We start from the raw sequence: 22,698 nt of genomic DNA on the forward strand, positions 1-22,698 counted from the left end.
TCCATTCTCACTTGCCTTTGGCACAGAGGCGGTTGTCCCTGTTGAGCTCGAGCAAGCAACATTCCGAGTCCAGAACTACATTCAAAGTGAAAATGACAAACAACTCACCCTCAACTTGGATTTAGTCGAGGAACACAGAAACCAAGCTCACTTGAGGAATGTCGCCTACAAGCAGCGCATCTCCAACTATTATGACTCTAGGGTCAAGCTTCGTTCTTTCAAAATAGGAGACTGGGTCTTAAAGAAAAGATTACTCTGCGACAGAGTCCCGAGTGAAGGCACACTTAGTCCAAACTGGGATGGACCGTATGAAGTCATTGGCATCAGTCGCCCTGGCTCTTACACACTTAAAAGCTCCGATGGCAAGACCCTTGGCCATCCATGGAACGCTGATCACTTGAAATACTACTACAAATAGACTCACGATGTACAAGTGTTGAGCTATAGCCGTTCGGCATCCTATGTAATGAAGGCCATTTGGCAATGAATTCAATAAAGAGGTAATTTAGCCAACTCAGCCCTCACTCTTTTACATTCCTAGCAAGGGAACACTCAAGTGTTGAAACCTCAAAGCAGATATATCCAACACGAAGCAAAATCTAAGTATGTGTCGACAAGACTATACAAAGAAAGGAACAACCAAACAATGGCTTATATCCAAACAATAGATCTATTCATACATAGCCAAACATGCATTAATAATAGTGCAAACACTCATAAACACCTAAAATCCAAAACTCTCAAGCTTATAACATGGGCACATGTTATACACACATCAGACTACTACATCCAGAATACATGCAGATAGTAAAGACACTGCTATTCATTCTCATCTGAAGCCGAACCCCTGGCAGTATCACTCCGCGTCCTACCATCATCCTCTGCATCCCCAAGATCCTCTTCACCATGCTGAGTCTGTGCATCAGCACTACCTTCATTATCAGACTCATCTTCGCTGCTAGGATCAACAGCAAGGACAAATGTCTCGCCCTTTCGATGATGCTCATCTATATCTTCGTGGTATTTTCGAAGAATGCTCCCATCATCATAACGATCAAGGACGGCCATCCATTTCCTTTTTTCAAAGCGAGCTTCTTGAGCACAGTAGGGTTTAATAGCAAGATGAAAGGTCGAAGAACTTAAGTATTCTTGCACAGCAGCCTCCCTTTCAGTTGGAATGCTCTTCTCCAGTTCAGAAATCTCAACTAAGGCACCATCCAATTCTCCCCTAACCTTGGATACTTCCACGGTAGCCACCTCCAACTGTTTTTTAGTTGCCTCAAACAATTTCTTAAGCCTTAGGTTCTCACCATTTTGCCTTTTCAAGCTCTCCATGGTTTCGTCCTTCAGTTGGAGAGCCTGAGTCAAAAGTCCCTTATTCCTCCGGGCCTCGTCCACAAGCTGTTTATTCTCCTTCAGTTTTGCCTTGTACCGCTCAACCTCTTGCAGTCTGTCGTGATACTCGGCCATGACCTGCATGGCAAGACGATCATCACTACCTAAATAATGATAATAAAGAGGAAAAAGTAAGGAAATGACAAAGTAACACTCACATATGAAGACAGCTTCAACATCCGGTCGCAATCCGATTCATCCTTAGCTAAGGGCTCTCCGAGCTCATCGAAGGCGAATCGACGCCCTGCCAAGCAATTGTTGATATCCCCAAAATCCTTTGGCCGCGTGGCAACCCTCAAGTCCTTCCACGGGACACTGCCAGCTCTTTCCTTGCCTTTCCCCTCATGGCGGGAACCAGGATCACTTTCCTGGACAGTGTGCTCCATAGTAAGAGGATGAGGCAACAGTCGGCTCCCTTCTCCTGCAACTACGGCAGCAGCATTATCAACGGCCTTGACTCCAGTCTTCCTAAAGGCAGGCCCCTTAAGGACCCCATCTTGGGACTTAGGTTTAACAGATGGTTCCCCTCGGAACTTATGAATTTTCTTATGCGGTAGGATGTCTTCCGAAGGAACTAACACTGGTGCTTTCCTTTTATGGGTGCTAGTCCCTGTTTTCTTGCTTACCTTCTCCACTGCATAAGGAAAATCAAAATAAGAAATACAACTTTCCAAATAAAGTAAGGAATTGAGCTAAGTTTACATGAAGGATACAACTTACTCGATCGTCCCTGGCTCTCGGAAACTAAGGGTTGGAAACCGTACCGACGAAATAAGGGTCGTAGCTTGCTTAAGTGTCTATCCTCTTTGGGCACCCTCAACACCTTCTCTATGTCAGATAGCTCCTGCCCAAACAGTTGGATGGTGCCCCGCGTCACTACATGAAGCAAAGTGTTAGAAGCAAGAAAAGACCACAACAAATAGCAAATAGTACGAACGGTTGATACGTTACAACCTACAGTCTGGAAGTGAGTAAGCACACGTCGCTCAGGCGTGACACCCTTATCATACTCCCAATCATTATACAGAAAGCACCAACGGTTTTTCCATGTGTAGTATGCCTTTTTCTTACCATACACAATACGCTCTCTCTCACTCCGACATGCACACTCGGCATAACCAGTGCATGATTTTGCTGGGCGCATCTTGTAACAGTAACGCCACTAATGGAAGGAAGGCTCACACAACCCACACTCCATCCAAATGATATAAAATCCAATCAAAGTATCCCAGAAACCAGGATTGAGTTGCCCAGGTGCATATCCGATCAAAGATAACATCTTTTGCAACCACGGATGTAAAGGTAGTCTCACCCCTAAAGTCAGTAATATCTGGGTGTAGAACATAACATGACCCTGGGGAGGCTCAGAAGGCCATTCTTCATCATGTACCAAACGTATCCCTACACTACGAGGGATATTACATGACTGCCTTAGCGCCTCAACCTGCTTCTCATTATCTAACAAGTTATTCTTTAGATGGTCTGCTGTGAACTCAGAGCGAACTATGGGTATGGCATCAAAAACAACCCCCTCACCCAACGCCATGGAGGAAGAACTAGCAATAGCTAAAGTTTGACGGTTGGGAAGATCATCCAATGTTTCTCTAGTACCGGACTCTAACAAAGACCCTGAAGACTCCGACATTGCAGACTCAGACTTAGAGCTAAAGCTAGAAGAGCCCTCATCACTAGAACTTCCAGGCTCTGACATCTACAATAAGAAGAAACAAATTCTATCACTACATGCATGATCAAAACATAAGGAAGTTCCTATATTACCCACATGAAGATGGTGCAAAGCGATGCCGGAACCCTTCTCAATCAGAAAGCAATCAGTCTTCCACAGTCACTACAAAACAAGCAAATGAAGACCGTGTCAAGCGCCAAAAAAAAAAAAAAAAAAAAAAAAAAAAGCTTCATCCAAAAAGCTTCACCCGAAAAGCTTCACCCGAAAAGCTTCACCTCCAAAGCTTCACCCACAAAGCTTCACCTAAAAAGCTTCACCCACAAAGCTTCCCCTAAAAAGCTTCACCCGAAAAGCTTCACCTCCAAAGCTTCACCCACCAAGCTTCCCCTAAAAAGCTTCACCCACAAAGCTTCACCCAAAAAAAGCTTCACCCGAAAAGCTTCACCTCCAAAGCTTCACCCACAAAGCTTCCCCTAAAAAGCTTCACCCACAAAGCTTCACCCAAAAAAGCTTCACCCGAAAAGCTTCACCTCCAAAGCTTCACAAGGGCCCAAAGCTTCACTTAAAAAAGCTTCACCTACAAAGCTTCACCTAAAAAAGCTTCACCTAGAAAGCTTCATCTACATACTTTCACCATCAAAGCTTCACCATCAAAGCTTCACCTAGAAAGCTTCATCTACAAAGCTTCATCTACAAAGCTTCACCATCAAAGCTTCACCTAGAAAGCTTCAACACCAAAGCTTGACCTACAAAGCTTCAACACAAAACCTTGCTCCAAATAAACAAATTTTGTTCACAAAACCTAAACATTTTTTGTTTTACACCCACAAGGGCCCAAAATCTTCCTTCTTATTTATTCACTTATATATGTTCCCAAACATATTATGATAGATCAAATAATAATTCAAAGTCCAAAATTTAGTTATGGACAAAAATACAAGCAATTCACCAGTACTGAAGTTGCTACAAAAACTGGAATCTTCCCCAGCCTAGAAATCCAACAAAGCTTCGCCTCCTTTTCTCTATCAAATTTTTGCAGCTGCTGCTTCTCTCCAATGGAGCTGAATTTTGGACACCCTCTAGTTCTTGAGCAGATGAACAACTTTCAAGAAGGAACCATTTCTGTTTGAGCCACGGAAATTAAAGTGTTGAAGCTCCAAGCATGACAGTCGGATTCTTGCAGATTTCGAAGCTGCTGTGATGTTTCGAAGATCTGGAAATATTTAACCATTAGTTCATTCTGAATTTTTGATATGTTATGAAAGAGACGATGAGGAACAACTTCAATGAAGAAGGCATGCTGATCTGAACAATAGAAAATGGAGTTTCGAAGCTCACAACAAATCTGACGGGTTGACAGAAAAATAATAACCAGTCATTCATCATACCTGAATTTCTTGAGTTATACAGCTCCGAGGGATCTCAATTTTGGATATGTTGTAGTTCACAAGTTAAGGAACAACTTCGCTGCAGAAAGTTTGTTGATCTAAGCAATAGAAAATGGAGTTTTTGAAGCTCACAACAGGTCTGACGTGTTGACAGACAAATGATGAACAATCACTCGTCGTACCTGAATTTCTAGAGTTGTACTGATCTGATGGCTCTCAAATTTGGATATGTTGTAGTTAAGGAATTAAAGAACAACTTTCATGCAGCCAACTTTGTGATTCGAGCTACAGATGATGGTCTTATATTGAAAACCAATTCCGGGTGTTAGGGGAAATGAAAAACAATTCCACCAAAGAAACATCATTATGATGTTTCATCATTATGGTGTTTTCATCATTATGATGCTTTCATCATTGTGATGCTTCCATCATTGTGATGCTTCCATTATGATTGTAATGCACCAACGGTTACACCCTCTATCATAGCAGTATGTGTGTGTATCTCCCTATAGTCATCCTGTGCAAGACTATCGTAGTCAGATGGCTTTCCATAAAACAGCTACCAACCGTTACACCTTCTGCAATTCCACTTATTCGGGCCTAGCAACCTTCATAAACAAAATATATGAAGAAAAAGTCCGGGGCTACCACTTAGAAAACAAAAGAATGAAGTTTTGGTACTTACGACATGGACTATTAGCAAGACACCTCATTCGTCAACTCCCTCGACTAGAGATTTGGGGGACTCCCACCATATGCTACTACGCCTTGGTACTCAAAAGTTCGTGACTACTCAGTGACTTGGATTTTTCAAGTCTCCAACCGAGAAGTTTTCCTCACTCGGGAAATTAAGGGAACACTACCTCAAACTACATGCTTCACTCACAAAGCTTCAACAATACAGGTTTCAACAAAAGCAAAAATTCAAAGAACTTTATGAAGAAGGCTTTGGTGTATTTAACACAATATGTTGAAATGAAGCAAAGCTTATTTATTAATATTTTCGATAAGCCACAAATATGTACATATACATGAGTCAAAATAAACAAACAAAAGGGAGCCTTCACAAAGGTTGCTTAGGGGAAGTCTCAGCAGTCGGTAGAGCCCCAGAAAGAGAAAGCACCGGAGGGTGGTTATCCGGAGCCTCAGTACTTGACAAAACCCCAGAAGGAGGAGGCATTGGAGGTTCATCATTTGAAGCTTCATTACCAGGTACAACCCTAGAGGACGAAGGCAATAAATGCCTTTGGAACAAACCCACAAACCGCTGATGATCAAGTAAAACCTTACCATCAGATTCCTTCATCTGGTCAAGCTTCCTCTTCATGTTTGTAGCATAGTCATGGGCGAGCCGGTGCAACTGCTTATTCTCATGCTTGAGCCCTCTAATCTCCTGTTTGAGACTCATCACTTCAGCAGCCAACGATTCAACTTGGCGGGTTCTAGCAAATAGGCGTTGGGCCATATTAGACACAGAACCTGCACACTGAACACTAAGAGCCAGAGAGTCCTTAACAGCCAACTCATCAGACCGTTTGGAAAGTAGTCTATTATCTTTGGGAGTGAGAAGGTTCCTGGCCACCACTGCAGCGGTCATATCATTCTTCATCACAGAATCCCCAACGGTAAGAGGACCAGTAGGGGATATGAAGGATGGGCGCCATATGTTGTCTGGAGAAGGCGTGGCTGTCTCTTCTCCAAGGTTCAAGTCAAAACGACGGTCGGAGGGTCCAGACATTTTCAAATGTGTTGAAGAAGGAAGAGGTCAGACAAATCAAGATCTTAGAAGTGCAAGAAATGAGCTTCTACTGGTAGAGATTCAAGTGTGCTGTGGAACTTAATGCCAGCCTCTATAAAAATCTGCACTCGACGGAGCTTCAGAAATCGAAGAGGCGTTTGCTTTCTCAAAAGCTGGGCTGCTCAGAGACCACGAGGGCCGATCTCAGAAATCGAAGAGGCGTTTGCTTTCTCAAAAGCTGGGCTGCTCAGAGACCACGAGGGCCGATCTCAGAAATCGAAGAGGCGTTTGCTTTCTCAAAAGCTGGGCTGCTCAGAGACCACGAGGGCCGATCTCAGAAATCGAAGAAGCACCTGCTTTTTCAGCCTCGTCAGCACCTGTCACATGCACACTCAGCTTTGCGGAAATTACGGGCAATCTGTCGAAGATTTCTGGTGAAGTAGAAAGCACGTGAATCTTACTGTTCAATCACCGCTCTCCATATGCACCATCAACTCCTCGGGTACCACATATAACTTTGTCAAAGATCTCTGACAAAGTTTAGGCACGAGAATTTCGAAGTTCCAGCTACCCTACTATTACCCATAAGGGTAAAGGAACAGCACCACTGCTTGACAACTGGAAAGTCCCTATGTGTGTCGACCTCCGGGTTTTGCGGCAAGACAAGTTGGCAAGAACGTCCAACCTTTACTCACATTCGAGAAAAGACTCCCAACATAATTACTTTCTAAAAAACCGGAGTAGCACCGCTTTCCGAATCTCGAGAGTCAGATCCTCGACGGGATTGCTTGTTCGAAAACCGAAGAGGCACAACTCTCAGAACTTCGAGAGCCAGATTTCCTTAGATAAAGCTTGTCTGTAATCTTCACACGTAACATCAGCTTTCCAGATACCACATACCACTTTTTCAAAGTGCTCTGACAAAATTAAAACACGTGAAGCTGGCAGCTCCCACTACATTGCTGTGACCAAGAAGGGTAAAGGAATAGCATTACTACTTGTTATTGGGAAATCCCTATATACATTGACCTCCCTCCTCAACGGAAAGGCAAACCTGCAAAAATGCTCAACCCTTTCTCGCGTTCGAAAAGGCACCCTCAACATAACCTCTCGAAATACTCAGCTTTATTTCCCCCCGATAATACCTCAGCAAATAAGCCACACCAAGAACAAGAGTATCTCATATCATCAGGGTCGAAAGCAAGAGTATCCCATATCATGCTTTCTCCCTGTCTTTGTCTTTGTCATTGTCCACACCTGCAGGACAAGGAGAAAGAGAGCAGTCAGTCGGAACCTGAAATCAAACCTCCAATTTGGAACTGACTGCCTGGAGCCTTTGCCTGGTTGCTTACTTAGCATTGCTCTCGAGTACTCATCCTCAACTGCTGTCAAGGTCACGAATTCCACCGGCAAATACCTCATGACAGTTGATCAGATATTAGCTCTTTACACTGAAGCTGCCAAGCGTGGATGAGTCACTATGAAGGAATGTTCTGAAGGACCATTTAAATGCAAATGTTGTACACCACTTCTGCCATGCAAAAGATTGAAGCAGAAGGTTCAACGGTGAGCTGAAACAGATCACTACAGCACGACACCTTTCCATACCACATTCATTATTCCGTCAACAACAAAAGTATCCCATATCATCAAGGTCGAACGTACTCTAGATTTGATGGACTTGTTTTGACCCTCAAATTTTTGAGTCGGCCTTATACTCTGAAGGGCACCAGAAAACCCTCCAGCACAGTTCAAGAATAAGCCTGTGGAAAGTTACTTCTTCAAAAGAAAAAGTATCTCATATCATCTCTTATCCATTTGCTTCTCCTTATCCTGGCAGTTGAATGAGAGACAAGGAGAAGGAGAACAATCAACCGGAAGCCGAAGTCAAACCTCTGATCCTGGGTTGCTTACTTGGAAGTTTGACTGCTTACCTTGTCTGTCACCTCTTTCGGCAGATCTCCTAGCTCGGCGACTTGGGGGACTCCTACTATAGGGTTTGTATCACACTTGACTAAGCCCGAAACTACAACTAAGCTTCAAGTGAAATTGATACATTACCTTGTGCGTCAACATCAGCTAAGTACACCATTCCCGGATGGAGGAAAGGTACTTCCAGAGAAGGGCAGATGAAGATCAGACCACACTTCGGTACTTAGAAGTTTCGTGATTACTCAAGGGATTGGATCTTGCAAGTCCCCAACCGAGGAGTTTCCCTCACTCGGGAACTTAGGGGAGCACTGTTTGTACCATACTTGACCAATCCCGAAACTACCGAGCACCGGCCAACGCTATACTGTCAAGGACCCAGAAGAGTTCCCCTCCGACCAGGAGGCCAATCACTACTCGACACGTGTCAAGATTAGAAGCCAATCAGAGCGCAGCACGTGTCGACATCAAGAACCAATCATAACATGACACATGTCAATGTGACAAAGCTACAAGTTTTTCTATAAATAGGGGTCATTCCCCCACAATATTGCCTAATGCCATTTTGTGTTAAATTATTCACAAGAACTCACTAAATTGAGAGCTTGATCCTTTGTACTTGTGTAAGCCCTTCACTACTAATAAGAACTCCTCTACTCCGTGGACGTAGCCAATCTGGGTGAACCACGCACATCCTGTGTTTGCTTCTCTGTCTCTATTCATTTACGTACTTATCCTCACTAGTGACTGAAGCAACCAAGCAACCAAGCGAAGGTCCCAAAGTCCTGACACTTTCTGTTGTACCAAAGTCTTCCCTGATTTTGTGCATCAACATAAGTTATAACTAAAACGGTATTAAAAAAAAAATGTTAAAAAGTGTTTCTATAACGAAACTTATGTGTGTTCTCTTGCTTTTGAAATGGTAGGCCAAAAGAGGAAAAGTAAAAATGTTAGGATACTTCTTTAGTCTAAACAGCAACAAAAAATAAGATCAATAATTCAGAAATACAACATTTCCATGTGCAACACAGAACATTTTGACAAGGATTGTCAGCAGCATTATTGCTGATTTATGCTTCCTTCAATAAATTTCTATCTCCCAACGTTGACGTTTTAAAATCCATTAACGATAAATTTTTATATGTGTGAGCAACTTAAATAGACCGGACACACTTTTACAGTAACACCTCAATCTAATAACACAATAGTATGTGCAATATCATTTCATATTATATTGTGTTATCAAACCAGCACGCCACTATAGTTGTATACGACTTCATCTAACTCCTCCTCATATGTTACAAACTTTTATGGTACATATTATCAATAGAGATGACAATAATATTTGAGGTGTGTTATCTACACACCTCTTTTTGCTTCTCTCATACCCCTTGTTAATTTTTGTCATTTGATATTCTTTAATTCAGTAAATCTGACAGCCGCAAATTAAGCACATCCCGTAGTATGTTTTGTATCATTCAAGAGCCATGGTTTCAAACACACCCCATAAAATTGGTAGACGCCGAAAACTTGAGGTTCCAAAATGAAGATGTGAATAGAATGCTGGATAAATTATAAATGTATACTGCAACTGCAACCTCACTCATTATAAATTAATCAGAGATAGATACTGAACAATGAAATGATGGGAGGTTTTCGATCCTAGGACCATCTACAAACTAAGATTCTAAAATCATGTTACTCGAATTATTGCAACTTAAAAGTACAAGTTGTTATGGAATAAGCCAATTGAAAAAGAAGACGGCATCCGCGAATCTGGTTTCTTTGTCCTCCAAGCTATATCTTGAGGTTGGTTCGGACTCGGTACCACCCTTTTTTCCAGACGCCAACGACCTTCCATCCTTGTTGCTCGAAGAAGGACCGAAGATCTCGACTCCTTTCCCTCATTTGTTTACGTCGTTCTTCCGTACTGAAAACTACAATTCTCGAATCGAATCGATTTAAATGGCGAATTTCTTTGCTCCCTTCACTTATGATTTCGCTTTAATTTGCCTATGGCTATATATGTGGATGGTAGAACTTTCCTTGCCCTAATTAGTAGATTCAGTTTTGTTGGAAGCTCGTTCACTGGTTTGCTCATTTAGTATTTAGAGGAGAAGGTTCGAGCCGTTTTCTCCGTTTGGTTAGGTGGCTTGGAGAATGGAGGCTCTTATTTTACTGAAAATTCCTTAACAAACAATTTAGTTGGGCATCATAGCTCCAACTTGTTTCATTGATTTAATAGGTAAAACCATTTTTTATCCACTAATACAAATTACAGTACTCTTTTTTAGGCGAAGTAATTTAGCGTGTTTCTAGACACTAACTTCGAAATGTGTTTAGTCATTTTAAAGAAAATTAACTTTGATGGTAAAACTGTTAAAGTTTTGAAGAGACGGGTTTCCATTATTAATAGCATTGATATTGTCAGTACTTAATCATCCGTGCAATCAATAGGTGTGTAATTTTTATGCAAAAGACTCAATGCAATTAGAAATGAAAACATTTAATATAAGTTATGGGTTATTTCGTAAGATTGCCAAAATGGGACCTTTTGCTTTATTCAACAAAACACTAACTCATTTCACTTACAATGAAAGTTCATTTTAGAGAAACTAATACGCAAAGTCTGTCACATTTATTTTATAAAGAAAATATAATAATATAATTTGTATAATCCTTGCATGTGGGTCTCATCTCTTTCATTGACTATGACTAATCAACTCTCACATGTCTCTTTTCTATAAAAATAACATAAATACTACTTTTACCATATATTTGTACCGGCATTGTATCATCTTCTAATAGAGATAAGACTCAGATGCGTCGACGGACCTATACCTCTAAAAATAGGTTGTAAGTGTAGCATACTTTCAAAACAAAAGAGAAATCTACATTTGAGCGCACTATCCAATTCAGCATTCGACGACTACTACAATTCAACTTTTAACGTCAAATTGTAGTAGTCGTCGGAGTTGGAGTTGGAGGTGTGTGAGGGTGGGAACTGACCTTATTTGGCGCCAAGTGATTGGCTGGTAGAAACACAAGCTTAAGAGCATTTTCAAAAGAAACATCACGAAGTCAATATCAGCAATAACAATACAAATGATAATATTAATATTTTCAAATGAAATGTCAATTTTTATGTGACATGACATGGATTAGCAGCAAAGTGGTTGCTGTAAAAGTTGACTTCAAATAAAAAATTATTTATTACTTTGGAAATGCTCTAAAACACCGAATTGGATCTTGGTGTCCAAAGTCTAAGGAAAAACTAATCTCGACAACACAAATTGAATCCAGCGGTCTATATTAATTCATTTTTTTAGCCTACCACACATAAACCAACAGCTCTGATTTCTTTTGCACATCAATCAATGGTCCAGATGGATTTTCCCTTGGCTAGGACAAGGTCGGTAGCGGATCCAATTCACTAAAACACCAGAAAAAACCGTCACCCTTCGCAGCTACCAGTCCTTCGGAGAAGAAGAAAGACTGATTGGTGAGTGGACCAGTTACTCACCCGCGCCTCCTCCCCTCCATGGACCTTCTTCCTCAGACCTCCACAGGTGCGTTACCTTTCCCTCTCTCTTTGCAATGGAAGACCAACCGTCGTCTTCATCCTCCTCCGCCTCCTCATCTTCTTCTTCTGCTGCTGCTTCGACCAGTAGGGACACTTCGGGCGGTGCTGCTGCTTCTGTCGCTACGACGTCGTCTTCGAACGCTTCACAGGTGCGGGAAGAGGAGGACGATGACAATCGGTACCAGCAACACAACCATTTCCGGCATCCGGAGCTGGAGCAAAACCACGAAATGGGCACTTTGTACGGTGGAAATGTGCCCGCGTTAGATGAGGTGTCGATGGTGATTACGGATGACACGTGGTCCTGCATCATCGTCCTCCTCACCTTCTGGTTCTTCGGTTTGTATCCATTTGTCAAATTATCTGTCTCAAGTTTTTATGGTTAATTAATTATTTGATTATCCATAATTTGATGGTAATTGGATGTTTCAGTGTCGATGACTTTGATTTTGGGAGTTTACGGGTCTTCGAGTTTGGAACTTGGCCCTAATACTTCGATTCTTCTGCAACCTAACCCATTTTTTGTGCAGTCTATAAAGGTAGATTTTTGCACAAACTTTACCATTTTCCATTTTTTACTGAAATGCCTGCTTTTTTGTGCTGTTTGGCAATCTGGGTCGGTTTTTGTTTGGTCTTTCTTAGGTACAAGAGCTGAATGCATCAAATCCCGGGCCTGTACTATATGGTTTCTACAGTACTCCACCTCTTGATACTGCCACCATTTGGTCCGAAATGCGTACTGTCTCGGTTCCAGCTGATTCTCATACGGCAAGTTTGCATTCTGTCGCAAGAATTTTTAAAATCTTTTTGATCATGTGTTAGTTGTTGATTAGGATGATAATTCGTTGTGCTTCTTCTTCAGGACTGGATATATTACCTAAATGCAGGGTCTCAAATAAGTATATCATACAGCGTGAACTCTCCGAGCTCATCTGTTTTTCTTATTATTGCTCAAGGTATATAACCTACATTTCCTTTTCTCTCCCATGCAAAATGCTCCTCATTTTAGAAATATTCATGCTTGTTTGTATCTATACTTTATAGTAAGTTTGAGTATGTTTTGGTTAGTGTAACGGGCTGCTGAGGAAAGTGGAATACCAATTGATTAGTTTCGTGATGGCTGCTATGCAGTCATCGACCCTTCACTCAAATTCCTGGGTATATACCTAGAAATACTGTTTTATAGATAGCAAGCCACATTAGTGAGTGAAGACTGCAGACCAACTTTTTAACTGAAGTCATAATTAGCCACTTACTGGACCTATTATTCTTACTACATTTCTCCGATTTCTTTTTCTGTGGTGTCTTTGTGCATTATTTGAAAAATAAGAATTTCTGCAGTTGTCCATGCATTTTTCTTTATTGCAAAGTTTATTCGACCTCCATAGCATTCTGAAGCTAGAACGTTGTAGGTCAAGAAGGCCTTGCTCAGTGGCTCGAAGAACCGACATACCCTAATACTACTTTATCGTGGAACCTCATTCATGGTGAGACGAAGTGTGGAATATGATCTTATTGTCTTCTCAACAGAATTGTACTATACTAATGTCAGGAATTGCTTCCTCACAGGTAGTGGTATGATTGAGCAGGACCTATCAAAGTCTTCTACCTACTATGTTTCTGTGGGTAACATGAACGCAGATGTTGTGGAGGTAATTGTGGAACATGTAGAATAAATTATAACCTAGGAATTAATGCAGATGTTATTATGGTCTGTACTCATCCGATTAAAATATTGGGAAATGGTACTTATGAGATTAATACAATCCTTGTTGCTGTAACCATGGGCTGTTACAGTGGTTATTGGCATTAACTGCAGCATACTGCTACAGTGAGTAACAGGTTGAGTGAGAGTAAGAATGCAAAACCTTATTTTGCGCTAGACATAGATCCTGATTTGTTGGTCTTGAGAGTATCCCTCACAAGGGTCTCTATTTTCCCCTTTTCCTAATGCTGTTATAGCTCACATTAAAGAATATTGTTGCTGGTCTGATGTTGATTTGTTACCCATTCACGCTATTCACTTGTGTTCCTCTTGACGTTGAACAGGTGCAATTAAACTTCACAATGAATGCTTTAGTGTATAATACAACTACGGCTTATTCCAAATGTACTTTCATGGATGAATCCTGTACTTTGAAAATTTTGTTTCCGGAGGGAAATGTGGCTGTGTTGACCACTCCTGGTACAGAGCAGGTAAAACTAATCTAGCGGATTATCAAATAAATAGGTCATGCTGGAAGTTGGTACTCTTTCTTCTTACGTTTTTTTGGTTTCCTCAGGATACTCCTATGGCAAACCAGTATGTCAAACTATCATATGGGCCAAGATGGACCACATATATCGTTGGTATAGGTAGGCTCATTTTCTTATTTCTTTTCATAATGTAACCTTTGTCTATTAATCTGTATCATATTTAATTATTTTAGCCTGTGTAGGTGGGATGACTGTGCTCATGTTGTTGGCCTTCAACTTCTTAAACAAGTACCGATTTACCAATGAAGATGGAATAAGAGTACAACATGATGAGTTCAGATCTGAGAGAGCCCCATTGCTTTCCTATAAAGATGATGATCAATCAAGTTGGGGCTCATCTTATGATTCTGCCTCAAACGATGAGGGGGATCTTGAAGACTTTCTGGCTGGAGAAGGGAAGTTGTCAAGAGATGGTGAAAGTAATAACACTCGTCGTCTTTGCGCAATCTGCTTTGATGCTCCCAGGGACTGCTTTTTCCTTCCCTGCGGGCATTGTGTGGCTTGTTTTGAGTGTGCAACAAGGTATTTTTCTCAATCGTTTATAACTTTCTATAGTCATATCTAACTGCGAAGTTGCTCTGTGCTATACCCTGCAACAATTTCACAAACTAGTTATGTCAGTTGGCGAGGCCAATGCCCATTAGGCTATCAAAGGTTCTGATTTCATACAAGGTTCATCCAGTAAGCTTCTAGAATGCTAGTGAACTGTGTTCCACGCGTCATATTTGTCCTGTTTATCTGTTTCAGATCCAATTTAGTGATTGATTACATTTTTCAATTTTTCACAGGATTGCGGAGGCAGCTGCTACTTGTCCAGTTTGTCGGAGGAACATAAAGAAGGTGAGGAAGATCTTTACAGTTTAAGTAATTCAACCTCCTTGTAATGCTGGTGTGCGCCATTCTTTACTACTTGTCAATATAACTGATCAGAGCTAAATTTAGATGGTTACCTACTTACCTGGGTAGTTTCTGAGTGCGGATTAAAAAAGGCCATGCCCTGTCGTTTTACAACGGCTTACCCATATGTATTATTATTTCCGGGTATAGATAGCCTCGATACGCCTAAATAGGATAAAGAATTCAAATTTCTCGATTCTTTTCTTTCCCACGTTGTAGGTTGGGTTAAGTTATTTGATTTTGAGCTGTAATCTTCAACGATAATAATGTTGTTGATGTATATTGTTTGTTCAACCCCTTTTCAGACTGCTCTACAAATTTATGCATCTTATTTTGTGTGATTGAACTCAATTTGTCACTAGACCTTGTTAAGGTAGGGAAAAAGAACTGGTTGTAAAACCGGGTTCATGAATGTTTGTTCCCCAGTTTAATCTCCTCCTGTTTAGGTGTTTGAGAAGGCTGATGTGTTGGCCGGGACAATGTTGCTCGTCTGTTTGTACCCAAGTTTGATCGTTTCCTGTCTACGTGTATATGTAGGGTTTGGACAGTTGGTCGGAATAATGTGCTTATGTTTCGTTTCTGAGTGAGACCCTCTCTCATAAATTAGAACTAGAGCAGCCTGCTCAAACAAAATCACAAGCAACACGGGCATCTTACTTTTCGAGGTTTGCTCACCCGTGCACCTGGATTGTGTGCACGGTGTATTGACAATGTATCTCCACTTATTGACCAAAAAAAAAATAGTGTATCATCATTATATTGGATGGATACATTCGCAAAACGTACGCACAATGGCCCATTAGTAACGGAATATATTCATTGCGAATTGGTAAACAGTTAGAAATATCTAAGATGAATTGCATTGATGAAAGTCAGGTCATCTTCAATGGGGAGAGCTAAAGGTCTAAAGGTCAAAAAATGACATGATTTGTCCAAAAATTCATTTCCAACCGATGACTAGACTATAATTTTATAAAGCTCACCAGACTATTATTTGGTCAAATGGGCATTAGGTTGGCCAAATGTAGCCTTTCTCTTAGCCCTTTTTTGGGGCTCAACTCTGGACAAGGATTGTCTGCCCTCCTAGTTGTGGTGCCCTTCCATGCCCTCCTATTTTGTGCGGTCACGGTTAAGTCACGTCAATATTTTAATATAAAATATTGACGTGGCTTAACCGTGACCGCACAAAATAGGAGGGCATGGAAGGGCACCACAATTAGGAGGGCAGACAATCCAAGTCCCTCAACTCTTCAGTTGCAATAATTAATTCAAATTGACCGACTAGATTTGAAAATATTCAACGGTAGTTTAATTAAATTAACCAATAAGTAAAGTATAAACTTAAAACTAATAAATTATTGAGGCAGCTATGTTTAGCCAATTCGGTTAGAGATGGTATATGAATATGGGTATGACAATGTTAAATTAAAAATATTTTTTGCAGGGTTATGTTTACCCATTTCGGTTGGAGATGACCTAAAAGGCTTAAAAGTGGAACAAAGATTTGGTTTTGTCCTTTGTCTGTGTGATGGCGAAAGAGACTGTCCAATAAACGTAGTCCTCCAAAGCTGCCCCTCCCAAAAATCCAAAATGAAGTAGTTTCGGCTCTCTCTCTAAAAATCTCCCATTTTCTCTCTCTAAAATGCTCTCTGTGAAACACAATTTCAGAAACTTTCGCCGTCAGCCCTAGCCTTTGGCTTAGGTGCCGGAGGCATCCACCCCGCCTTCCTTCCTTCCTTTCTTCTTTTCCTCTCTCTTCTCTATTTCCTCTTGAGTTTTTCTCAATTTCTTTCTCCTTTGCCCTCCCCCTTTTTTCCTCCCCTCTCATCTTCCTTCCCCTCCCAGCTTCCATCCTCCTCTTCCTTCACCTCTACCAGTTTTCTCCCTTCCTTTTTAATTCTCAGTTCTCCCTTGAGTTGAATCTCATTTTTCCTTGAGCCAAATCTCAATTATCCCGGTGTAACATCCCGCATCGACCAACGGAGAGGGGGGATGTGCCTTATATGTACATGCCCACCTCCTATAGCACGAGGCCTTTTGGGGACTCACTGGCTTCGGATTCCATTGGAACTCCGAAGCTAAGCGAGTTCAGGTAAGAGCATTCCCATGATGGGTGACCCACTGGGAAGTTCTTGTGTGAGTTACTAGAAACAAAACCGTGAGGGCGTGGCTAAGGCCCAAAGTGAACAATATCATGCTACGACAAAGTCGAGACTGGGATGTGACAGAATGGTATCAGAGTCACTCTGCCGTGTGGTGCGAGTGTACCAACAAGGACGTCGGGCCCCTAAGGAAGGTGAATTGTAACATCCCACATCGACCAATGGAGAAGGGATGATGTGCTTTATATGTACATGCCTACCTCCTATAGCACGAGACATTTTGAGAACTTACTGGCTTCGAATTTCATTGGAACTTCGAAGTTAAGCGAGTTTGGGTGAGAGCAATCCTAGGATAGGTGACTCACTGGGAAGTTCTTGCTTGAGTTTCCATAAACAAAACCGTGAGGGTGTGGCCCAAAGCGGACAATATTGTGTTATGGCAGAGCCGGTTTGGGATGTGACACCCGGACTTCATGCCTGGCATTTTTCGCTTGCTTTTATTGTTTTTTGTCTTTAAAGTTTCCTTCATCCCCCTCCCTAGTTATGATACCATCCCATCCCACCATGTGCTCGGATCGGTGGGCTCCGATTAGAAATTGGATATCAAATCCACTTCCCTCCTTCACTTTCCTTCCCCAACCAGCATGCTAGATCCCCATCACATCCGGCATTTTGCTCGGATCGATGGTCTTTGTTGGAGATTAGGATCTTTATTGTTTATTTTTTGCAGCCTTTGGGGCTTAAGTTTGTGTGGGTCTCCCGTTGTATCTTGGGTTACCTCTTTCATTTTGCTTGGGTTTTGTACTTTCTGTGTAGTTGTTTAATTGGTTCTTTTTGGACCTTTTACTAGTTTTTAATGTGATGAAAGATAGTTTCGTTATAAATAAAATAAAATAAAATAAAATAAAATAAATTCCCAACTGAAAGATAACACTAAATAAAGAAATTTTAGAAGGCCAAGTTGAAGACGCCTTTATCCTCTTACTAGTGCGAGTCTGTGAGTCTGCGACGACGACAAAAAATATGGTGAAAGCATGTGTTGGTCAAAAGGTGCCTTTAAACTGATGGCTAATTTCTTCAATAAATCCATTGTTTAGTTCCATTTTCATCACTTTTTTCGACTTGTTTAAGAGAAATGGGGTATATGTTAAAGAGTGAGGTTGAGAAAGAAAATTGCAATTTATGCTCTTTCACTAGTCTTATATTTATCTACTTACTTGGAAACAAAGCAACAAAAATCATGAAAATAAGACAAATAGTGAATTAATCATTTTGTTCTTTAGGTTTGAACCATGAATTATAATGTGACAGCTATATATCTTTTTATTTATTTATTATGGATGTGTTTGAAATCAGGTATCAATAAGCCTAATATTCGAGTCCCACTGCCATCAATCTTTTTTGGTGGATGTTTTGTAAAAACTAAAAAGGGCTAAAACCTCTTCTATAAGTCCTTAAAAAAAGTTGTGATATGTCATGGCCCTGAGAGATGAGGTCCCTAAACTTTTTGTAAAACAAAAAAAATCTATAGTTTTACTTCTATAGGTTGGTAAACACGAGAAAATCATCCAAACTTATTTCAAACAAGTAAACATGCTATTATTGTCACATACTAATCCAATATCTCGCATTTACTCATTATATAAAGCAAATCTTACACATGAGTTACGTACCAAATGAATGAGAAATACAAAAGATAAAGAATGTTTGGCTCGAGTTCATAAAATAAACATTTGTAACTATTCAAACTACAAGTCCTTACGCTCTACGATTGTAAGGAAATCTTTGGAACTTGAACGGTTGAGATTAAAAATGTTAATTGCATATTTATTTATGAATTGATAAAGAGAATTAATAATTCGAAAAAATAAACATATTCTAAGATTCGAGGCTGGACAGTCAGAGTCTTTACATTTTTATCACCAACGACTGGAGCCCCCACTTCCCACGTAGCAAACGGATTCGACTCATTAAATTGCGTGGCCTCTACTCAAACAAACTACCATGCGGGCTTCTCCACAACATCAAGTGTCAGCTCCCATGATCCTAACCGTCCGATCAACATACTTCCCATCATTCAACCGACGACTCCGAAACAAAAACAAATCCAACGCTCAAAATTAATCACACTCCCCAACCCCACCTTGTAACCCCACGCGACTCCATTTCGCGTGGTACCCACCTCCCTTTTTCTTAGAACCATTCAAACGCAACCCTATATAAACCCCCCCAATCCTTTCCCCTCCCAAAACCCTCGCCGGTCGCCACCCTCTTTCCTCACTCCCGTTTCTCTCTCTACAACCTTCACTCTTTCTCTCCCTAGAACCTTCACTCTTTCTCTGTAGAAATGGCAGGTTCAGGGGTGGTCGCGGTGTACGGAAACGGCGCAATTTCCGAGAGCAAGCAGTCGCCTTTCTCCGTCAAAGTCGGCCTCGCCCAAATGCTCCGCGGCGGCGTGATTATGGACGTCGTGAACGCCGAGCAGGCTCGGGTCGCTGAGGAGGCAGGTGCGTGCGCCGTCATGGCCCTGGAGCGCGTCCCCGCCGACATCCGCGCCCAAGGCGGCGTCGCCCGGATGTCCGATCCCCAACTCATCAAAGAAATCAAGCAGGCCGTGACAATCCCCGTCATGGCAAAGGCCAGAATCGGGCACTTCGTCGAGGCCCAAATCCTCGAAGCTATCGGCGTCGATTACGTCGACGAGAGCGAGGTTTTGACCCTCGCCGACGAGGAACACCACATCAACAAGCACAATTTCCGGGTGCCGTTCGTCTGCGGGTGCAGGAACCTTGGCGAGGCCCTCCGCCGTGTCCGGGAGGGCGCGGCGATGATCCGGACAAAAGGCGAGGCCGGAACCGGAAACATCATCGAGGCGGTGCGGCACGTGCGGTCCGTGATGGGGGACATTAGGGTTTTGCGGAACATGGACGACGACGAGGTGTTCACCTTCGCGAAGAAGATCGCGGCGCCGTACGATCTGGTGATGCAGACGAAGCAGCTGGGGAGGCTTCCGGTGGTGCACTTTGCGGCGGGAGGGGTGGCGACGCCGGCGGACGCGGCGCTGATGATGCAGCTGGGGTGCGACGGGGTGTTTGTCGGGTCGGGCGTGTTCAAGAGCGGTGACCCGGCAAAGCGGGCGAGGGCGATTGTGCAAGCGGTGACGCACTACCGTGACCCGGATGTGCTGGCGGAGGTGAGCTGCGGGTTGGGGGAGGCGATGGTGGGGTTGAATCTGAAGGATGAGAAGGTGGAGAGGTTTGCGAATCGGTCTGAGTGATGGAGTTAAGGGACTGTTTGGGTGGATTGGTGGGTTTAAGGCACTGTTTGGATGGTTTTAGTGGGGTTTTTACATGTAAAAAATTAAGATAATGTGGTGGGTGACCGGGGTTTTGGGTTTCTTTGTTGTTGGAAACTTGGTTGTAGTATTGATTTTGTTTGCTTAATTAAGTTATGTTTTCCGCTTTTGGCTTATTAATTAAGCGTAATTTGACATTTGGGGTACTTGGATGTTTTTTTTAACTGTTAGATTCTAATTTTTACATTTTCAACAAAGATTTAACATTTTTTAGTATCAGTACTCTCCAAGTACCCAAGAAAGTCCCGGTAAGATTCGGGTTTGAGTTTGGGTCATCGGCCCAAGTTTGAGTTGGAGATCCTCTCTCGTCGTTTTTTTTTTCTTTTTTTTATTTTTCTATTTGAACGGTCAGGATTTTTATATTAATTTTTTTTTATAGAAAGAGAGATAAAATAAAGAGTTTGAGAAGAGGGGATAGAAAGATGAGAGAAGAGAATCCTAGTCCGTTTGAGTTTGGGGTCAACAATCCAAGTTTGAGTTATGAGAAGTTTTCAATAGTTGTGGTGTTACTAATTAGTTGGATAATGTTATATGTCGGTTTAACTGTCATATTAAAAGGTTTCTCATAAATTAGAGTATTGAAAATCAAAATATTAGTTATTAGACATTATCCCATAGAATTCTTCACTACCATAATATCGGGTCAGGAGTTGTTTAGTTACCATGGTAACACACTTATGGCCCAACGTCAATAGCATTAGCAATTGTAGATCATTGATATTTATAAATAGACACTTCACGAATTCAATTGAAGAAGGGGAAAAAGCCCTTCAACCATGGCAAAGTAAGAAGGATTTTATAGAATATTGCGTTTGAAATGTTTTTCACAAGCGTAATATAATTTTAATGTGTAGAATATCAACTAGAAGATAGAGAAACAATCATTTTCCTCTCATAAAAGGAAATATGGATGAAATATTGTGGATTAATGTTTAACTAGGTACGTAAGTGAATGATTATAGGAAAATCCGTACATATATGGTCTACGTAACTTTATTAAGGGCTCGTTTAAATGTGTTTTTAAAATTACTAAAATCGCTTTTAGAGAATATGTTTTTGGGTTCCAAAAGCACTTAAAGTGCTTTCTGAAAGAAGCACCAGTTATGTGCTTCTTCCAAGAAGTAATTTAAGTGTTTTTTTAGGATTCACTTGCATTTTTATTAAAGAATAGTTTTAAAAACATTTTCACCAAAAACTTTTTCAATCATTTTTAACGAACATTCGAACAAGTTCTAAATTGCAAGAATAAGAATTCAAACTCAAATACAAAGTGTGGCATATTAACCTAACCAACTGACATAATCCACATTTGCCACTCGTGTTTCACTTAATTATGAAATTCAAAAATTTTCCCGTCTTTCATACTTCCCACCCTTTTCCCTTCCCAACCCGCCCCCCGCCACACCCGCCCGTCTTTCATTCTTCTTTATACTCCTGACCCTAATGGCTCCCCGGCGTCCCCTGCTCATGAAGGTAATTAAAATTGACTCTGTTATTTAGGCTCAGAACTGAACTGGCTTGTTTTTGCTTATGAAGGATACTTGTCCGCTTTGTAGGGGACTTGGTGGATTTTAATGTATCCTGGCTTCGTGGTGGTCATCCCCTACTCAATGTTGGAGATTTGTCAATTGAGGCTAGTAAAAGTTTGGGTTTATTGCTTGATCAACTCAGGTTCCCAACTGTGAAATCGCTTGGTAGCTTAGTGATCGTTGTGCTTATTAACAGGTATCTTGGTTTTCTTGGGCCATATTCAATTTTCTACCACTGTTATGCATTACTCCATACTGGCCTTGTGTCCTAAATTTTAATGCTGATAAGGTGTAGATGACCCTCTGCAATTTAAAACTAGTTTTGAAGATTAAACATTTGTAAACCATATCTGGAGCTCCAAAGGAGCTGTTCTCCATGAGAAAAGTAAGGGAAATGCTAGGGAGACCATCGTTTTAGACCATTATTTTGTAAACCACATGATGTGGTGGTTGATGGTTGGATTTCATTTTTAATGATTTAGACCAACCATCAACTGCTACACCATGTAATCTACGAAATATGGTCTAAAAAGATAGTCTCTCTCTAACATCACCCGAAAAGTAAAAGGTGTAAAAATTGTTCTCACTTTACAAACACTGCCTCTCAATAATAGGAGGAAGTGCATGTTATAAGAGAATTTTCTTTTCGTTTCCTCTCTTTAGTCACTGGGTTTGGTAAGAAAAAAGTTTAAACATAACATATGTATGAACCTAGGTCATGGGTGTTGATAAGTGATAACTATGTCTCCTGATATCAAACAGTTACCCCGAATGATGATGTTTAAATTTATAAAGAATTGTTCTTTGAGTGGCATGATGACCTATGTTTTGGGTAAATG

At 41.3% G+C, this 22,698-nt stretch overlaps 3 protein-coding genes and 1 long non-coding RNA gene across 6 annotated transcripts; 2 read left to right on the top strand and 2 right to left on the bottom strand.

The window, feature by feature from the left end:
* Positions 1–624: 624 nt before the first annotated feature.
* LOC126617972 (uncharacterized) lies at positions 625–2,553 on the bottom strand. Its single transcript, XM_050286057.1, has 4 exons — positions 2,350–2,553; positions 2,116–2,271; positions 1,554–2,029; positions 625–1,473 (listed from the first exon to the last, which is right to left on the bottom strand). The coding sequence occupies exons 1-4, from the start codon at positions 2,537–2,539 to the stop codon at positions 820–822; spliced, it is 1,476 nt and encodes a 491-aa protein (XP_050142014.1). The 5' UTR covers positions 2,540–2,553; the 3' UTR covers positions 625–819.
* A 1,360-nt stretch (positions 2,554–3,913) lies between these two features.
* LOC126617974 (uncharacterized) lies at positions 3,914–5,433 on the bottom strand. Its single transcript, XR_007621605.1, has 2 exons — positions 4,471–5,433; positions 3,914–4,295 (listed from the first exon to the last, which is right to left on the bottom strand). It is a non-coding gene; the product is annotated as an uncharacterized LOC126617974 (long non-coding RNA).
* Positions 5,434–11,556: 6,123 nt separating this feature from the next.
* LOC126619815 (E3 ubiquitin-protein ligase APD2-like) lies at positions 11,557–15,219 on the top strand. Of its 3 annotated transcripts, XM_050288232.1 has the most exons (11): positions 11,557–11,706; positions 11,806–12,059; positions 12,153–12,259; positions 12,363–12,488; positions 12,583–12,676; positions 13,133–13,207; positions 13,290–13,372; positions 13,770–13,916; positions 14,003–14,075; positions 14,150–14,498; positions 14,765–15,219. In XM_050288232.1, the coding sequence occupies exons 2-11, from the start codon at positions 11,951–11,953 to the stop codon at positions 14,838–14,840; spliced, it is 1,239 nt and encodes a 412-aa protein (XP_050144189.1). In that variant the 5' UTR covers positions 11,557–11,706; positions 11,806–11,950; the 3' UTR covers positions 14,841–15,219. The 3 variants fall into 3 exon arrangements, with proteins under 3 accessions (XP_050144189.1, XP_050144187.1, XP_050144188.1); XM_050288230.1 differs by having other exon boundaries at positions 11,581–12,059; XM_050288231.1 differs by having other exon boundaries at positions 11,587–12,059; positions 14,159–14,498.
* A 3,993-nt stretch (positions 15,220–19,212) lies between these two features.
* On the top strand, positions 19,213–20,476 carry LOC126619810 (pyridoxal 5'-phosphate synthase subunit PDX1.3). The gene has a single exon (XM_050288224.1). The coding sequence runs from the start codon at positions 19,323–19,325 to the stop codon at positions 20,250–20,252; it is 930 nt and encodes a 309-aa protein (XP_050144181.1). The 5' UTR covers positions 19,213–19,322; the 3' UTR covers positions 20,253–20,476.
* Positions 20,477–22,698: the final 2,222 nt, after the last annotated feature.

This window comes from Malus sylvestris, chromosome 4, assembly GCF_916048215.2.
Source record: "Malus sylvestris chromosome 4, drMalSylv7.2, whole genome shotgun sequence".
NCBI lineage: Eukaryota > Viridiplantae > Streptophyta > Magnoliopsida > Rosales > Rosaceae > Malus > Malus sylvestris.